We start from the raw sequence: 20,194 nt of genomic DNA on the forward strand, positions 1-20,194 counted from the left end.
GGGCATGAGGAAATCATCTATGTGGACATATCTAGAAGCTTGGAAGAAACATAAGTCCTTATTCAGAATAATACTTAAATCTACAAACGTAAATTTTTGTGTAGCTTCAAACCATAGGCAAAAATATAAGAAGTGGTTCTGCAAAGAACTAAGTAAATAACAGCATAGGAAACAACAGACATCCTCTATTTTAAAGACTGTTAAGTGTAAAGAAGAGAAACATTAGGGTCTGAGACCAGCCTTAGGTATGGGATTCCTGGGGCAATAGTTCTAAGGGTTAGAGCACATGCCTGGCGTGAACTAGGACCCAAATTTGATTCCTGGAACAGTATGTCCCAGCTCCCAGCAACCCAGGCTGTAGCCTTGATGATCTCTGAGCACCCCTGAGACAATCATGGTGGCAATCAGCACTAGTGTGCCTGAGCAGCATCTGGTGACCATGACTAGGCACTGAACTCTTCAGTCTACACAGGTAGACAATATCCCTAAGGTGGTCTCTGGACCACCCAGCTCTGCTAAAGAGTTGCCTATCCCCAAAGAAAAGAAAACATGAATTCCAGCTGTTGCCCTTGGCATCTCAATATCTCAGAAAATATTTAGGGTATTCACCTTGAAATCTTCAGATCATAGTCTGCTCAGATTTATATTTGTAGACTGGAGCAAGAGCACAGCGGGTAGGGCCTTGCACGCGGCTGGCCTGGTTTCGATTCCTCCATCTCTCTCGGAGACTGGCAAGCTACCAAGAGTATCCTGCCCACTCGGCAGAGCCTGGCAAGCTATCTGTGGCATATTTGTATGCCAAAACAGTAACAAGTCTCACAATGGAGACGTTACTAGTACCCACTTGAACAAATCAATGAATAATGGGACGACAGTGCTACAGCTCTAACTTTTAAGTGTCTAATGTTCATTGGCTCTCAGGTAGATAATTTAGGATCATTCACTATTTGACAAAACCATTAATTTTCAGTATAGCTAAATCTTTAATAGAAATTCACAGGAAATTTGGGGTATACTATGATTTGGTATAAGAAGGGGGATGGGAAGGAGTCAGGAAAAAATGTCAAATATTTTATTTAGGCATCTAAATAGATGCAAACTTTAAGGACAGGTGGAAAAGAGGGTTCTTTGTTGCTTCTGTGTTGACTCAGCTTCCACTAAATGGATGAGGGGGGCTCGATGCAAAATGGAATAATGAGAAAAAAGAAACTGATGTTTTGGTAGAAAAAAGAATAACCTTGAAACAATTATCCAGTTTATGCACCTTGATCAAAATTATACAGATTTAGAAGCTTAATGCCCATGTGAATTTGTCTAGAAATAGACAATATAAAATCAATAAAAACTTTATATAGGGACCAGAGAGACAGTACAATAAGTAAGACAATAGTCTTGAACGCCATCAACCCTGGTTAAATTCTTAGTACTGTATATGGTCCCCTAAGCAATGTCAGAAGTAATTCTTGAGCAGAGACAGGAGTAAATTCTGAGCACCAGAGAGCATGGCCCCTGAAGCCCCAAAAATACTTTTTACAAATAATTTTTATGTGAATGGTCATATAGTACAGTTGTTTAAGTCCGTGGGCTATAATCAAAATGTTGTTTTAAGTTAAAAAAAATTAATGTACTCTATGATTGGAATATATTTTATATACTTGTATTTCTATCAATCTGTACCACTTAGGTATATTATAGACTATAATATGTACATGTATATATACACATGTATATATCCTATGGGACTTCGTGCCAGGCTGTTTGCACACGGGGCGCCCCAGAGGGGGGCGGGTGAGAACCCTCCCCGCTCCAAGGGACCCAGCCCTGGCAGCCGACCTCCACTACTCAACTGCCGCCATGCTCCAGACCACGCATGAATGAAGTCCCAGATAATGCGGAACTTTGTGACCTTGGACTCTGGACTCAATGGGACCTAGAAGCAAAGATCCTTTGACTGCTATCCCTATATATATATATATATGTATATACATATACATATATATATATACATATATACCTCTCAGAGAGCCCAGCAAGCTACCAAGGGTATCCCACCTGCACGGGTAGAGCCTGGCAAGCTACCCATGGCGTATTCGATATGTCAAAAAGAGTAACAATAGGTCTCATTCCCCTGACCCTGAAAGAGCCTCCAATCGCTGGGAAAGACGAGTAAGGAGAGGCTTCTAAAATCTCAGGGCTGGGAGGAATAGAGATGTTACTGGTGCCCACTCGAGTAAATCGACGAACAACAGGATGACAGTGATACAGTGATATATCCTATAGTAAATATTTTCAAAACAGCTGTTTTATTAAAAAAGAAAGTAGCCTCGGAAGGTCATTTTAGTTTGTCCAATAGAATGTAGGGTTTATTTTTCCTTTAGAAAAAATTAAAAGTCTGGTATTTCAGGAAAAGGTCACAATGAGGTAAACTATCTTAAAATAACAAAACATGGAAGTTTTATGGTACACAGAATGGTCTAAAATGCATTGAAATAAATCACTATCCAAAAGTGAGTTTTATAAATTTGGGGTATTAGAAAATTTACAGAAAACAAAGTCTGAAAGATAATTAAAAAGATACCTACTCTCAAATTATACTGTTATCATTCCTATTAATAAAGTTATTGTGAAACCAATCCAATTGTTCACAGCTTAGAAGCTATATTCTTCAGTATCTTCATGTTCTTTCTGCTGCCTAGGAAAATACTGTTTATATTATGGAAACAATAAATCTCTTCTGTTTAGAAACACTTTCAAAGCAACTGCCTGGACTTTATCCTTTTTTTGCTCTACTCTTTCTTACATCTTCTAGAGACAATATTTTGTATCTCGAAATTCCTGGTAAGTATCTCATATGGAACATGTTAAACCTATGCTTTTACGGTCAGTACAGTAAATCACATGACTCAGACACAAAGTTTTCTGAGGTTTTGATTTTCTCTCTGTTTTTAGAAGTAAAATTCTTTTGGATATTATGAATCTTAATTCTGAGTAGCTAAAACAATTTAAGATGATTCAAATCAGAGAGAATGGGTCAACCTCAAGGATAGATAGTATAATTGTCTGTTGTATACATTAAATCTCCTAATTTTCTCTTTTATAAAAATAAGATCTGTAACAGTCATCACATTAATTAAATGTTCTTTATGTTAATGGGATTCAGTGTTTCTGAGTTCTGATTCTTTCAACTTAATTTTTAACTATTAATCTGTATATTTTCTAATTCATAAGGTTACTATGTGAACAAATATCATCACAGATAAAAAATATTTTTCAAAGTTGATGAGTTTCCACACCAGTATGAACATATTTAAAATCCTATTATTTGCATGTTTTTATTACTCTAATTTTCATCAAATATAAATTCAAGTTTAGTGCTTTAAAAATGAATGGAAATGAGAAAAACAGCAAAGAACTAAGTAGGATGTTGCCAAGCTTGAGGATACAATGATACCAGAGTACATTAATCCACATGAAATTCCCTTCTGTTATTTCCTATTTTGCTTTCAGCTGTTTCAATAATGTGACATTGTCCATTGTTTTGCAATCTTTTCAAAATATTTTTCTCTCTTTTATACACTCACACATATCAATTATATAATAGAACATAATCTGTTCTCTCAACTAGATCACTTTGCCTAACTTTTTTGCGTAGACACAAAAATATTGAAAATAAAAAGGAAATGGAGAACTTTCTTTAGGTCAGATCATATTTCAGATAGCATAAGATAAATAAATTGCTAATGAAAGAGAAAAGACTATTGGAAACTTGGAGAATCTCATAGAGGAGACGTATTTTTTGCCCTTTAGGAATTCTCAATATTCCCTTAAATCTTCCGAGCACTCATGTACTCTCATATTCCATGACTCTTCTCATGTTACACTATATTCTTGGTGTTCTTATCCTTCAGTTTTTATGCTAATATGTACAATAGAACAGTTGCTCTGAATTCACGTTAGAAATTTTAAGGGAGTTTAAAAAATATCCATTCCCAGGTCTCACCCAGCAAGTGTAGTAGAGTAGGTTTGAGATGCAACCCAAGTAATGTATTTCTGTTTTGATTCCTACAAAGGTATTTCACCAATATTGTGAAACATATCTGTTAAGTTCATAATAGTTTCTCTCTGTATACATGATAGGCCTATATCCTAAAATAGAAAGGATATTTTAAAGGAAAAAAAACACTACTTTATAAAATTTGAGGGCCACATCCAGTGATATTCAGTGCTTTCTCCTAACTCTGATTCAGAAATCACTTCTGGAAGGGCATGGGAAACCCTACAGGGTACCCTACCCATTATATTCTCTCTGCAGCCCAGAATGTCTATTTTTTATTTACATTGATCAATTTTAGCAACATGAAATAAAAGTTCAAATAATATGCTCTCTTCTCAGTGCATGGGAGGGAATTAAGAGGTTTCAGAGAGGGTCTGGAACACTAGCACAGCAGGTAGGGCATTTGCCTTGCACGCAACCAACCCAGGTTCAATTCCAAGAATCCCATATGGTACCCCAGCATTTCCAGAAGTAACTTCTGAGTGCATGAGCTAGGAATAACCACTGTGCATCGCTCGGTGTGACCCAAAAAGCAAAAAAAAAAAAAAATTTAAAAGAGGTTTCAGAGAGCACTAACTGTTTTAGATCCACTGGACCTGTTTCCCTTTGGGAAATGACAACCACACACACCAATTTGATGCATGGCATGTGACTTTTTAAATTTTGTCTATGGATCAGTAGCAACCTGTTCAGACTCAGTAAGTAAGAGTTTGTGAAAGTGTATTTCCGTGGCTTGCTTTTCCAATGAGAATTTTCACAGCCGCCTGTTGAAGATATAGGAGACACACATAACTTAAGTTATAAAGCAAGGTTCTAATAGACCAACCAGTTTAAAGCACATATCTGTTTATTTATTTTTTATTATTTTTTAAATTGCAGCTTATTTTTATAAAGTAGTTCACAGTATTTGATTCTGTTTAATATTAGAACACCAATTCCACCACCATTACACCTTCCAACCACCATATTTTGGATGTTTCCATCATGCACCTCAAACCCTGCCCCAAAGCAGAACTGAAATAATTTATTTTTTATTCTTGGCTATAAATAATCCACTGAAAATGATCCAAAAAAGGTTTCTAAGAGGAAAGTCTGTGAAGATTGTTGTATTTCACCCAGGAGCCATTAAGCCCTTCTATAAGAGATTACTAACATGTTGTTTGAGGTTGAGCCTTGTGTGCATATATTTATATGTATACACATATAAAACATGTATCTGTTTAAATAAGCACTCTTTACATGTCATTGATGTTCAGAGACATGAAATAGCTGATTCTGGAATAACTCAAGTCAGGGCGGACACAATTGCATTTAATTCATTCAAGATATATTTCTTCACCTATATTAACTTTATGCTACAAAATTATATACAGGTAATTAGCATTAGTATGTTGCTGAGTATATAGGTTCTCTCATTCTTGAGAAATAGAAAAGCTGAGTATCCACCCCATTTATAACGTAGCTACAAGAATTTCCAGCCAAGATTTACTGGCTCTCATTCACCCTGAAAATGTAGAGATAACTACTGTGTGGACCTAAGGAAACACATTATTCCTTTTATCATCTATTAATTTCAAGGGCCATCAGCAAGCACTCTGCAGCTGTATTTTGTTTAGTCTTTCAGTGTTTTTGAAAATATGAAACTAGACGCCAGGAATAAGGCTCATCAGTTAGACCACAGGCTCTGCATGTGTGAGGACCTGAATTTAATGTCCAGTACTTCAGAAACATAGTAGTACTGATGATGAAACCAAAATGTTTCTTATTTGTCATATATCATAGTCTTCCAGTTTTTAAATATGATTACTAGATACATCCTTATTTATGAACACAAGAGATATGGGAAATACAAAGATCAATTCAGTACTAATTCAGTAAGCCTAGATTTATAGGACAGTTGATATCATCACTGAACTATAATGAGATGAAGTGATATGTATAAGCAGTAAAAGTGATGCACATAAAGTGGCATGGAATTTGAGTTCAAAGCAATTAGATGCAGCTGGACTGAGCAACACATGTTTAGCTAGAGGGCACAGAAATAAACAATAATCTTGCTAACAGAAAGTAAAGTAGTAGGACATTTGTCTTGTCCATTGCTGGACCCAGGTTCAATTTCTATACCTTGTATAGTCTCCCAAGCAAGATCATGAGTGACTCCTGAGTACTGACCAAGGAGTAACTTCTAAGCACAGCTGGGTATAGTCCAAGAAAGAAACAACAACAATAATAAGCAAGAGTCATATTTTTCTCTTTTATGTTGTTTTACAAATATATAAATATTTAAATAGCTATGAACATTTGCAATCACCAAATCCTAAGTTGTCAAATATTCTTAACTTTCATCAAATTTAAATATAAACAAATTTATATTTAAAAGAATCTTACCTAAAGGGAAGTCCTCATTAGGTCTCAAAATTTTTGTATTTGTTTGTGTAAGACATTGCCCTATTTTTCATTACCAGTGATCTCCAATTAGATAAATATTCTATCTGATTATTTAAAATACCAGATAAATATTTTAAGTTGAAATGGTGATTCTAAAGCAAAATATAAAGGCTTTCAAATCCCAAAAACAATGAGTTAATAAATATGTAATATCTAAATACCTATTTGGAATTTATAGATAATATAAAAGTATTCCAAGGTTTTAAAAGTCACTAAAACTATAAACAGACACCAGTTTGACTTAATAATACTTCTTCTTTATAACAATTGGACTTTATTGGAGCAGAGTGTGATGTTACAAAGATAACAAATCTGAAAGTCTTATCATCTGTGCCTTCAAATACACTGACTTGCCCCCATACACTTTCAGCAGTCTCAAGTCAGGAAATGTTGGATTTTCCTCAATTAGAGTTCATGTCCAAATGGCCTTAATCAAATGCATAAATAAACTGAAGCTTTCCCATGAGAACTAACTATCAAATTATGTCATGTCCAGCCACAGAACTGAAGAGACATGGTTTATAAATAATGCAGACATCTTTAACCTTATTCCATGTCTAGAAGCTTACAGTTCATCTTTAAATAAGTATTCACTCGCATATTATTTTTTTATTGCCTAAACACTATTTATATCAGGTTAATCAGTCCAAATGCAAAATTTTCCAAATATTATTCCTATTAAATTGAATCTTTTTTTCAGTTTTTCTACTCTATGACTGTGACTATTACTTTATTTAAATATTATGGTTTACAATATTTTCATAATACAGTTGCCATAAGCATTCAGTATTCCAACATCAATCCCACCACCAGACTGACCTCCCCTCCACCATTGTACTTATTTTTCCCAACTATCCCTCAAGTCGGCTTCCTTAGCAGGCACAAAATAACACATAGCTTGTTACAAATAAACATCTAATGGAATTGTCAAGAAATATTTCAGTAAAATTAAACATTCATTTGTACCCATTCCTTCTTCTAAAATTTACATAAAAACTTGGAACAGCAGTCATCGTATTCTGACTTAGACAAGATTACTTTTAACTAATATGCATGGTATAGACCATATATGTTCTTCTATTGATTATAATTATGTCCAATAGTATTAAAGTCACTTTACTATATTTATTTTCCAGGACAAAATTTTTATTAGCAAGGGAGAAACTAAACATAATACAAGCATTCAGCTGTATATAAAACATATGTATTAAATACAACTATTTTATTCTGTAAACTGTCACACAAAAATCTGAACTTATAAAAAAGAACTTCTATCTAAATTTCTATTATGTAAAAATTTAACAATTAGAGGTAAATTCATTTATCTCTTTACCCTATTAGCAGTTATTAACAATTTCATCTTAGAACCAAATGCTTAGAGTAAAAATATTTATAGAATTGTGCTATATTCTACATGTGGCTCATATAGAATATGAAAAATTATTTCATGAAAGGAAATAGTATTAATATGTATGTTACTTTAGGAGCTCGGTTTAATTATTTTATTCTGATGAGTTTGTATTAGAATATTGAGACTCACATAAAAGAATGTTATAACCACTTAGAATTTTTATATGCTATCAATGCTAAATAAGTTATCATAAATTTAATTCACTTTGCTTTTCATATTGTTTCATGATGTTTTATTGCTCCCAAATCAATGAAAAAATGGACATAAAACATGATTAGTTCCATACTCTCTGGAAAGCTAGCCTTGAAAACTATCATCAATCAGGTGGTCCACTGTATGAATAAAAATCTAAAATGTGATAGGTTCCTGCATATTAGCAATTTCCGATTCAGTTTAGGCATTGATATTATCACACTAAATTTAAATGAGGTAAATAAACAAAACTGCTTATACTGCAAAGAGTACAGAATTTTAAACAGATAATAGGTTTATTGTAGTCCATAGATCTACAATAGTATAGATCACAACTTTGAAATTAATATTCAAATACAGTAAAGTTACTATGTCCTTCAAGTCTGAAAACAAAATCAGTATCTATTGCTTTCTCCCACCCTCAGTTTTCTTATTTCATCTTCCTGTCTTCTAAGTATCTATGAGAAGAGAACATGCATGCCAAAAACACACTCAAAATTCCTCTGCTAATAGAATCTTGTAAAAATAAAACTTTTAAAAGGGATAAAGAGAAGAAACTTCTTGTTCTAAATACTGTGAAGAAATCAACATGCTTTTCATTAATTTTGGACCTTCCCTAGAATTCATTTGAATTGTCTTTAATATCTCAAATTTTGGGTATATACACAAGTTTTATAAGTCTAATAGTTATTTGCATGACTTGTGGATTTTCAATGCTACATCTAATGAAGGTCACCATAAAAATAACATACCCAGTTTTAAACCCTGAAAAATATTCAAAATATTACCAGTCTGTAACACCGTATAAGGGTTAATACATAGAAAAGTTTCCATTTATTTTAAGTCTATATTTTGAACTACTTTTTTAAAACATGAAACAAAAAAGATATATATATTTAAATTTGATTAAATATAAGATCAAATTAAGTGGGAAGAGATCATTATGATAAAAATTCAGAGTTAAACTATTCATGGCAGTGCAATTCAGAGGAGAAATGTTTTTGCTGATCCAGTTTTATTAAAAGAAACATATTTCCTTGCTTTAAATCTCAAAGATTGATTTATTTTATGAAAATATGAAACTTTGATTAGTAAAACTGATTAAGATGAAGTATCCTCAGAAATTGTTTGAAAGTTACAAAATGGTACTTCATTTGAAATATGCTATAAACTTATCATTGTTTATATAAACAAATAAATTTTGAGTACCAGGACAAAATAGTGGGATAATAGAAACAGTGGTGCTTTTTTTTTGTATTACTAAAGGAATTTTAGAGGTCTCTAATGCCATATGATTCACATCTTGGACTTCAAGGATCTCTGTCGTTTTATTTGTAAATAGCAAGAAAAAACTCTGTATTGTTGATTAAAAAAAATAATGATATGTCGCTTTGATAGTTTCCCTCCTGGAAAACAATACAAATGTAAGGTATTTCCTTGGAGTAAAAAAGAAAATCATCCTTTTGAAATATATGAGTCTGATTTACAATCACTTCTTCAAGCAGAACCAAAGTATATTTGAGATATATTTATATTTCTTTTATATTTATTTGAGCATATGCAAATTCATATTTTTATATTATGGATTAAATGGTTTCATTAACCTCAAAATTCCATATAACATGTATACATAAAAGACATCATATAAACTCCCCCTTAGCCATAAAAATAATTTTACATTCACTTCTTGCCTTACCAAGCTGGTATGAAAATTTGCATATAAAATTTCCAAAAAATATTCAAACATAGATTTGGTAACCTACTCATGTAAGATGATTTTGTAATCACCATTCTAGTAAAAATTCTTAGAAATAGAATATAAATAATACATAATACTCTCCCAATCTTCCCAGTGTCATAGCAGTCATGGAATTTCAATATCCACCATATCGTTTAAAACCTTGCAACTATCCTTTTTTTAATTTTATACTTCATAGTTGAGTTTGACTAAATAAAATTTAGGTATATTATGCTGATTAAAAATTTGATGTCAAAATCTTGCTCTTAGCTCTTTCAATCCATTTATGTTTTAGAATTCATCATCACTGAAATCTTTCTCTTCCATTATAATTTCCCAGGATATTGTTGCTTCATTTATGACACTCATTGTCAGCCTGTACCAAAATTGTATAAGTATATGTTGTATGATGTGTCATAGAGGGCAGATAAGATATCTTTTTTTTCCATAAATTATGTACCAATGCCACCATCAAGATTTTAGACAACTGGAGTTCCTTGGCAAGGGCCAAGTAAGTTTAATTATAAACTTATAATTAAAAATTATAAATGTGGGACATATAGAGAGATAGTAGAGTAGGTAAGGCACTTGCCTTGGATACGGTTTGATCCCAAGCACCCCATTGACCTGAGCCAACTAGGAGCAATCCTGAGCACAGTTGGATGTATCCCAAAATAAGAAAAAAGAAAACAACAAATATAATTTTAACTCTAGATTCAATTGCAAGGAGTTGTAGCCTTATACAGAACTGTAAGGAATACGTCAGTTTTCTCCCCTCCCACCAAATCTGAACTAATAACTCCTAAGGACTAAAATTTTAAATTAAATATTTATAAGACTCTATTTTCACAAAATTTCTGCTCGATACTGGATTGTATTGTCATTTCACAGAGGACATATGTAGCATAGATGTGCTTACCAAATGGACTGAGAAACAAAATGCAAAGTCGGTAGGAAGTAGCATGCAAACAAGTACAAAGTAAGAAGGAACAGTCTGATTCATGAGACTCTGATCAGAAAGAATAGGTCTGAGAAAGCTGCCTCCATGTGAGAACTGGACAGGCCAAGAGCAAAAGGAACCTGGGAAAAGAAGCTGACAAAGAAAATGAAGGGCGGGAAATAAAGGCCAAAGAAGTCATAAAGCAAGTTTTACTCACTCCCCAGCTTTCCCCAAAGTACAACCAGCTACCAGAAAGCTTGTGGTTTACTTTATTGAAGAACAATCCAAACTTTTCTTATGGCTTGACTTTTGAATCTTTGAAGGTACTCCCTACTCCCTCTTCACTACCACAATTATATATATATATATATATATATATATATATATATATATACATACATCTTGAGAAAAGCAGTAAAAGTTGCCAAGGTTCTTGTTGGCTATCAACCTCAAACCCACATCTGGCCTTAATCTGTCTTCTGTCGTGGGACCTGCTTCTACACTTAGTTGAATCAACTGTCTGGAAAAGAAGTATGTCCACTTTGGAAGCTGCATTTTCTAAGTTGCCAGGCCCACGAAGAAATCATAATTTCTATTCTATTTGTCTGGGCAAATAATCTGGACTTCTACAAAGGAACTTTCCTTTACTTTTAACACACACACACACACACACACACACACACACACACACACACACACACAAACCCCACTGCGGAGGGGAGGCGGGGGGACGATGTACAATAGATTTACAGTTCTAATCACCTAGACTGGACACATAGGCATGAAATTCATCAAGAAGGGATAAGAATTTGGCATAACCCATTGATGAAGGACTAGCTGCCTCAATTGCAACAGCTCCAATGGAGTAAAATGCTAAAAATTCTGGCTAAGTTCATCTGATTTTATCCTATACTATCTTGGTTTTCTGACCTTCTACAGGTGCGCTCTACAGGGTTGTCTCAGAGAGGTTGATTTTGAAACATCTGTGCAATTGTCAAGTCCTTATGTAGACGCACTTGGGAGAAAATGGAAATTAATTATATGGGACTATGAAAACTTTTCAGGAATTACAGAAAACATACATTCATTTGATGACTCATTTTTCTTATTTAATGCCAAGACTGGATAAAATTTAAGACATATTTAAGCAATGCAAATAATGATATCCAAGCTGTATGTACTGCAGAGGTTTATATAAAATGTATTTTCAAGACAAGTTTTTTAAATGGTGTTTGAGCCAGTATTTTGTCATTTAAGCACATTACAAAACTATTTTGTGGCTACTAATAGCATTACAATAATACTTAATTCACACAAAATAATCACACTTTGCATAATTATAGCAATTAAATTCCACCATTCAACCATGATAAACAGCCAGAAACTCCACTCATAAACTTCTATTACCTTGTATTTAATTCAGATCAATAACTTGTGGCTGTGACTTGACATTAACACTAGTACCGTTGACATATAGGATCTCTGCCATATTTAGGATATTGTTTTGAGGGAAGCACAAAATCTGTATATAATTAACTTGGTATTTATCATATCTGTTTTAAGGGGCAGGAATTGTGCTCTTATTCTAACTGTATTAAATTCTTAATTTTCAGTCTTGGACTCTAAAGTACAGAGTCAATAAAGTTGCTTATATTTTTACAGAATTTTCCTTCCCACAAAATAAATCCTTATTTTGTCTGGCCCAAGATTTCATCGCAGTGAAATATCTTCTCTATTATTCTATTGTTTCATTTACTGCTGTTCAGTTACTACTGAACTACCTGTAAAACATTCACTCTATAAAACACAGTAGCTCCGGAGTACACATTTGTCTCCCCACACAATGTCAAAAAAGAAAAGGTGCAGCATTCACAGCAGTAAAGCGCTACCTTTGAGTATATTCACTCCAAAGAACCAAACATAATGTTTCCCTTTCAGTAGGCTGTGCAATCATTGCAAACAACAAAGAACTGCAAAAAATTTTTCCACGGCTCTGTCACTCATGTGCCTGAAGAGTTAACATGTTTCTAAATTATATTTTGAGCTGAGAAGTGCTCAGACACAAGTTTCAGAAAGTAGAAAATAAGATTCCTTCTTTCCGTATGCATGAAGTTAAACTTCAGGCACGCTCCGTCTGCTCAGCTGCAGCTTGATGTCAGAATCCCCCAGTTAAGGATCGAGGAGAAAGAATTACTTCCCGTGATAACCCTGGCGCCACCTGGGATGTAACATTACTTACCTAAAGATGGGTCTCTGGAGATGCTTCTTCCTGATAGTGACATGGTCATCCATTTAAAGGTAAAGATTTAACTTCTTCCTGGAAGCCAGTCCAGAATATCCAGGGAGAGAATGTGGAAACTTATCCTGAACTATTGTGCTGCCAGAAGCCCAGAAAGAAAAAGTTGTTTCCTCTTTCTCTTTTTGGGTGCTGAGAGAAAACTTCCCTGCTCTCTGGCAGCTGAGCAGTCTGTCCATAGAGGCCACATAAGACAAGCGCGTTGGGGCACTCCCCCACCGAGCAGGGTGTGCAAAAAACCACCAAGAGTCACGTTGATACGGGCCAGCGAAGTGCACGGGACCCTCAGAGAAAGCACAAAGCAAACAGAAAATCCTCTGCCCCAGTGTCACCCAGGTAGGCGCTGGCTAAGTTATTACAGCCATGAGAACCCTCCTTCCACATGCTGGTCAAGCTCAAAAAAGCTAAGTCCCTCCCTGTCTTTAAAACGGCCTGTTCTGAGGCTCAACTTTTTTTTCTTCAAAATAAAAGTTGTACAGCTGGTTCAGCAGTCCCATGTGAGTCCCCTCGGAGAGTTTGCTCTGTGAAAATAAGAACTGTATACAAATTAATGAAGAAAGATGGGCTCAGGCTGTGGGACTGGCTCGGCTTCAAGAGATTATAATTATTTTACAATCTTGCTTTTATTCACGCTGGATAAAGTGTGGAGACAACTCATCATTTTTTGGCACTCATAATCTAATAACCTACACTTGGCTAAAGCTGAAGATGCCATTTCTGCTGATAGAAGTTCATGTGAAACTGGCCAGAGCTCCAACGGTTAGGACAGAAGTTGCTCAATTCTATCATGACATTGTACCCAGATATCTGGATTCAAATGTGGCATTCCAATAAACTTTGCAAAAACATACTGAGACACTTTTTTTTTTTGAAAAGTCCCTCAAATTCCCTGGAAAATTATTCCTTTTATTATGTGCTTAAACTTGAATTTATAAAAAGGAAGTGAGTCTGAAAAGAGAAATTGTAAGCATAGGAACATAAAAACCATTAAAAATTGTTTTATTTGCAAGAATTGGTCACACTGCAGGAACTCTTATTCTAACTACTGATAAGGTAAGTCATATTTTAACACAAGTTATTCTGGAAAAAATCTTATATCTGAATCACTAATAAAATTCCTGCTCAGTCAATAATATCAGGAAATTTTAGACCAGAACTTGAATATGTAATAAACTATTTCAAAATATGAATAATTACATATATACTAAGGTAAAAACTGAGGAATACACAGCCTTTGGTTACTGATTCATAAAAAAAGAAATCAAATGCCATAGGGGGACACATACTTTAAATGGCTGAGATCTGCAGGTCTTAACACTCTCCAAACTTCCATAGGGCCAAGAATCCCCTAACACAGTCTCAGAGAGCAACAAAGCAAATATATATATATATATATATATATATATATATATATATATCCCAAATAAATCTCTAATTTTATTGAAAAGTTCTACACTAGGTAATGGAATAAATCTTTTTTTGTTTTTTGCTTTTTGGGTCACACCCAGCAATGCACAGGCTTTGCACTCAGGAGTTACTCTTGGGGGTGCTCATATGGGGGACCGTATGGGATGCTGGGAATCAAACCCGGGTTGGCCATGTGCAAGGCAAATGCTCTACCCGATGTGCTATTGCTCCAGCCCCAGAAATGGAATAATTCTGAGAGTAAAAATAAAATAATAGTCAAAGACCTTTTAATAATATACTAGGCTGTTGTGGGAAAATTACTTGACCCAAGTCCCAGTTTCCTTGTTTATATAATGAAATTATAGTATTAATTGAATTCTATGTTCCTTTACAATTTTCATGGTACAGTCATGCTATTTGTAATTATTCTGCTGCTTATAAAGGAGCTAGCTTAGGTTGCAATGCTGAGACTCTAAATGTAACATTTATTATGTGAAATTATGAACAAACAAGAAAGTTATAAATAAAAATGGATTATTTTATTGAATAATACAATGTATATGTCATCTAGACTAACTTCCCATAATAATCAATAAATATCTAATTATACATTTACCTGTATATGATTCAACATTTAAATTTGAAAATCACCTTTATGAAAATGTATATGCACACATTTGGAGTAGAGGTTTTATTACAATTATAGGTTTTAATTTTCTTTGTATAAGTTAAATAAACATTAACATGTTACACAGTTCTTCTGAAAGTATTATATCATTTGTGGAAAGCATGCATTTCTGAACTGTTTCTCTATGTTAAATTTAACAAGGGCCTGAGCCATCATACAGCAGGTAGGCTTACAAGCAGCTAATCCTTACTTAATACCCAGATAGTTCCATAAGCCCACCAGAAATGATCTCTTAGTGAAAATCTAGAGGTAAGTTCTGAGTACCAGGTATGGCCCCCCCAAAAAACAAAGATAGAAAGCTATCCAGGTATGTACACATACACATACATGCACGCACAAACAGAACACACACACACACACACACACACACACACACACTAATTTAACTAAATTTTCCTGAGGTCAATCCAGAAGATTGAAGATCCTCTTATATTTTTAAAGAACTAAAATTTTATTTTGACTATCTTGAAATGATAAAAGTGGAATTTTTCCTGACTTACATAATGGAAGCAACTTGAAGTAAATACTAAAAAAGGAAATACTAAGAAATTTGTCAAGGTATAATTCAAATGACAAGCAGGTACATAATCTAATTGTAGGCTCAAAAACTGGAATATCAGTTTGCAGAATATGAAAGTGCCAAATAAATAGAGAAATCCATAACACTTTTGTAAATCAAAGGTATAAATCTTGGAGTTACATTGATGCCAAATACTGTATGTCTTTCTTTGTGTCTTTACCATATCCTCTCTCTGTATATTTTCCTTTTTTAATTGAATCACCATGAGATACAGAGCTACAAAGCTGTTAATGGTCCAGTTTCAGTCACACAATTGAATTCCAACACCTATCCCTTTACCAATATATACTTTTTCAGTTGAAAAGACACTTTTTTTTATTGGATCACCGTGAGATACAGTTACAAAGCTTTCATGTTTGAGTTTCAGTCATACAATGATCAAGTACCCATCCCTCCACCAGTGTACATTTTCCACCACCAATGTCCTCAGTATCCCTCCTCTCAACTCCACCCCTCCCCCTGCCTCTACAGCAGATACTTTCCCTTTTTCTCTCTACTTTTGTTCATCATGGTTTGCAATACAGACACTGAAAAGCCATCATATTTGGTCCTTTGTTGTACAAGAAAAAAACCTCCAACCCCATCAAAAAATGGGGAGAAGAAATAAACAGAAACATCCTCAAAAAAAGAAATACAAATGGCCAAAAGGCACATGAAAAAATGCTTTACATCACTAATCATCAGGGAGATGCGAAATAAAATAACAATGAGATATCATCTCACACCACAAAGACTGCACACATCAAAAAGAATAAGAACAATTAGTGCTGGCCCTGATGTGGGGAGAAATGGACTCTTTTTTACTGTTGGTGCAATGTCAACTGGTCCGGCCTTTTTGGAAAACAATATGGGCATTCCTTAAAAAACTAGAAATTGAGTTTCTGTATGACCCTGCAATACCACTTCTGGGAATATATTCAGGGGGTGCAAAGAAAGCACAGTAGAAGTGACATCTGCACATCTATGTTAATTGCAGCACTGTTCACAATAGCCAGAATCTGGAAACAACCACCAGAGTGCCCTAGAACAGACCACTGGCTAAAGAAACTTCGGTACACCTACACAATTGAATACTATGTGGCTTTTAGGAAAGATGAAGCCATTAAATTTTCTTATAAGTGGATGGACATGGAGAGTATCATGCTAAGTGAAATGAGTCAGGAAGAGAGGGACAGACACAGAATGACTGCACTCATTTATGGAATAAAAAATAACACAATATGACACCAATGCACATTTCCCACCACCAATGACCCAGTTTCTCTCCTACCACCTTCCCCCAAGTGTCCTATGACAAGCACTTTCCCTCCCTCCTTTTCTCCCTTCCTCTCTCCCTCTCTCTCTCTCTCTCTCTCTCTATCTATCTATCTCTTTCTTTCTCTCTCTCTTCTTTCTCTGTTTCTTTCTTTCTTTCTCACATTCTCTCTCCCTCTCTCTCCCTCTCTCACTTTCTTTTGGGCATTATGGTTTCAGTACAGGTACTGATAGATTATCATGTTTGTTCCTTTATCTATTTTCAGCATGAAGTTCTTATCCAGAGTGATCATTTCCAATTATCTTTGTGAGAGTGGTCCCTTCTCTGTCCCAATTGCCTTCTTCCCCAGCTCTTGAGACAAGCTTTCAACACTGGGCCAATCCTTCTGGCCCTTTTTTCTACTGTCCCTGGGTATTAGTCTCATATTATATCTTTTTATATCCCACAGATGATATAAATATATCCCACAAATGATTATTCTATGTCTACCCCTCTCATTATGATCCATTTCTCTCAGCATGATACTCTCCATTTCCATCTATTTATAAGAGAATTTTATAATTTCATTTTTCCTAACAATATTCCATTGTGTAGATGCATCATAGTTTCTTTAACGAGTCATCTGCTCTCGAGCGCTCTGATTGTTTCCAGATTCTGGCTATTGTGAATAGCAAGCACTGTTTTTAAACCCAATCTTAGCACTTAATGAAAAATAGGAAATTACCAGTAATTACACATTCTCATTGCACAAATAGAACCCCTTTTTTAAAAATTTTACATCATTGACTTTTTCTCAAAGAACATTTGAATTTAATGCTGGAAAAAATATTGCTTTATTGACATACTCAACTCTAGGCATCAGAGGAATAATACAGTGGGGAAAGCACTTGGTTTACAGAGCTGAGCTGGATTTAATCTCCAACACCACATATGGTCCCCAAAGACATGACAGGAGAGATTCCTGAGCACAGCTAGGTGTGGCCCCCAAACCAAATAAAAACAAAACCAAATATTCAACTTTAATACAATATCCAATAAGATACAAGACCTTTTTACTGTTGCTTAAATTACAAAATTGCATTTCATAAATTGACATAATGTGATTGCCCAAAATAATAAACAATTGTCTAAATAGTCAGCCTGATACGACTCTAAGCTAAATTTAATTTAATGTTTAATTTTTTGTGAGGATGAGTCAGAAATTATATTAATATTTTTCTCCTATTGCAAGCTCTCTTCAGCCTAACTCTGTTAATATTCTTACTCTCGTCCCCTTAGTAACCACCTAGTGTATACACACATACACATGCAGATGCTCACATCTACTAAGAAAAGACTGTCATAATATATTCTTAGAAAATATTTGTAAAAAAGCAACGGCTGTTGGAGAGGATGTGGGGAGAAAGGGACCCTTCTTCACTGCTGGTGGGAATGCCGACTGGTTCAGCCCTTCTGGAAAACAATTTGGACGATTCTCAAAAAATTAGATATTGAATTCCCATTTGACCCAGCAATACCACTGCTGGGAATATATCCCAGAGAGGCAAAAAAGTACAATCGAAACAACATCTGCACATGTATGTTCATCGCAGCACTGTTTACAATAGCCAGAATCTGGAAAAAACCCGAATGCCCCAGAACGGATGACTGGTTGAGGAAACTTTGGTACATCTATACAATGGAATACTATGCAGCTGTTAGAAAAAAGGAGGTCAAGAATTTTGTAGTTAAGTGGATGGGCATGAAAAGTTTCATGCTGAGTGAAATGAGTCAGAAAGAGAGAGACAGACATAGAAAGATTGCACTCATCTATGGTATATAGAATAACAGAGTGGGAGACTAACACCCAAGAACTGTAGAAATAAGTACCAGGAGGTTGACTCCATGGCTTCGAGGCTGGCCTCACGTTCCAGGGAAAGGGCAACTCAGAGAAGCGATCACCAACTACATTGTAGTCGAAGGCCATGTGGGGGAAGGGAGTTGCGGGCTGAATGAGGACTAGAGACTGAGCACAGTGGCCACTCAACACCTTTATTGCAAACCACAACAGCTAATTAGAGAGAGAGAACAGAAGGGAATGCCCTGCCACAGTGGCAGGGTGGGGTGGGGGGGAGATGGGATTGGGGAGGGTGGGAGGGATGCTGGGTTTACGGGTGGTGGAGAATGGGCACTGGTGAAGGGATGGGTTCCCGAACTTTGTATGAGGGAAGCATAAGCACAAAAGTGTAAAGATCTGTAACTGTACCCTCACGGTGATTCTCTAATTAAAAATAAATAAATTTTAAAAAAAAGAAAATATTTGTAAAATTAATTTGTTAAAGCATTCAACTGAAACAATCTACAATGTCCATAGGAACTAATTTATTTTGAAGACAAAACCTAGGATCAATTGTGTGACTTTCCAATAATCAAATGAATATTCAGTGTTTTAGAATTCTTGTTAAGCATCTTAAACAGATAAATTTTTCTGTTTCTTATCATTTTTCATTGTAATATTCTGTTCTCTAGCTTTCTTTCTGATTTATAAGGACCAATGCATGCTGTGAAGACAGATTATGTCTTATCATGCCACCTGAGAGCTAGAAAAATGAATGTGTTTTCAGATTATCACTTCAACACCTAAGTTTAATTAAATGAGTCTCATTGCATGACTCATTTTTTTATAAAAATTAATTGAACACAATGTCACAAAATATATGTTTAAGTAAGTTTTAAATTAATTATGGAAAATGCAAGACAGAAATGAATAGAAATTTAGATTTTATCTTAATATATGTGTTATAATTTGAAGTCAGAGAACAGGGCCACACATGGCTGTGCTTGGGTCTTGCTCCTGGCTCTGAACTCGGGGATTAGTCCTGGCAGTACCCTGGGGACTGTCTGTGGTGTCAGGGATTGAACCCAAGCTGGATGTGTGCAAAGCAAGTATTGTACCACTACACTATACCTGGGCCCCATATGCCATATGTTTTACAATTTTAAGTATTTTTAAGGCCTGCTTTTTCCAACTTCCTCTATCAAGGTTATAGTTAACCCAGAATAAGATTACCAGTATTTTCTACATCTAAATTCCAGGTCAAGGGGCCAGAGAGATATTACAGGGTGGAAGTTACTTTCCTTGTACATGGCTAACCTAGCCTTGACCCCAAACACATCATATAGTCCCCAGAATCTCACCAAGAGTG

The 20,194-nt window shown here is 35.0% G+C and overlaps 1 protein-coding gene across 6 annotated transcripts in view; it reads right to left on the reverse strand.

Annotated features, from left to right (window-relative positions):
- The window catches only part of PDE1A (phosphodiesterase 1A), a 321,345-nt gene that overhangs the window by 220,128 nt on the left and 81,023 nt on the right, over positions 1-20,194 (reverse strand). Inside the window, exon 1 of one of the 6 annotated variants that reach the window (XM_012933548.2) lies at positions 13,023-13,169. The exons of the other annotated variants lie outside the window; for them this stretch is intronic. Coding sequence (XP_012789002.1) covers positions 13,023-13,075 — 53 coding nt within the window. The 5' untranslated portion in view covers positions 13,076-13,169. Of the gene's footprint in view, positions 1-13,022; positions 13,170-20,194 lie in introns of those variants that run through there. 6 annotated transcript variants of the gene reach the window in all.

The sequence above is a fragment of the Sorex araneus genome, chromosome X (genome assembly GCF_027595985.1).
Source record: "Sorex araneus isolate mSorAra2 chromosome X, mSorAra2.pri, whole genome shotgun sequence".
NCBI classification, from domain to species: Eukaryota; Metazoa; Chordata; class Mammalia; order Eulipotyphla; family Soricidae; genus Sorex; species Sorex araneus.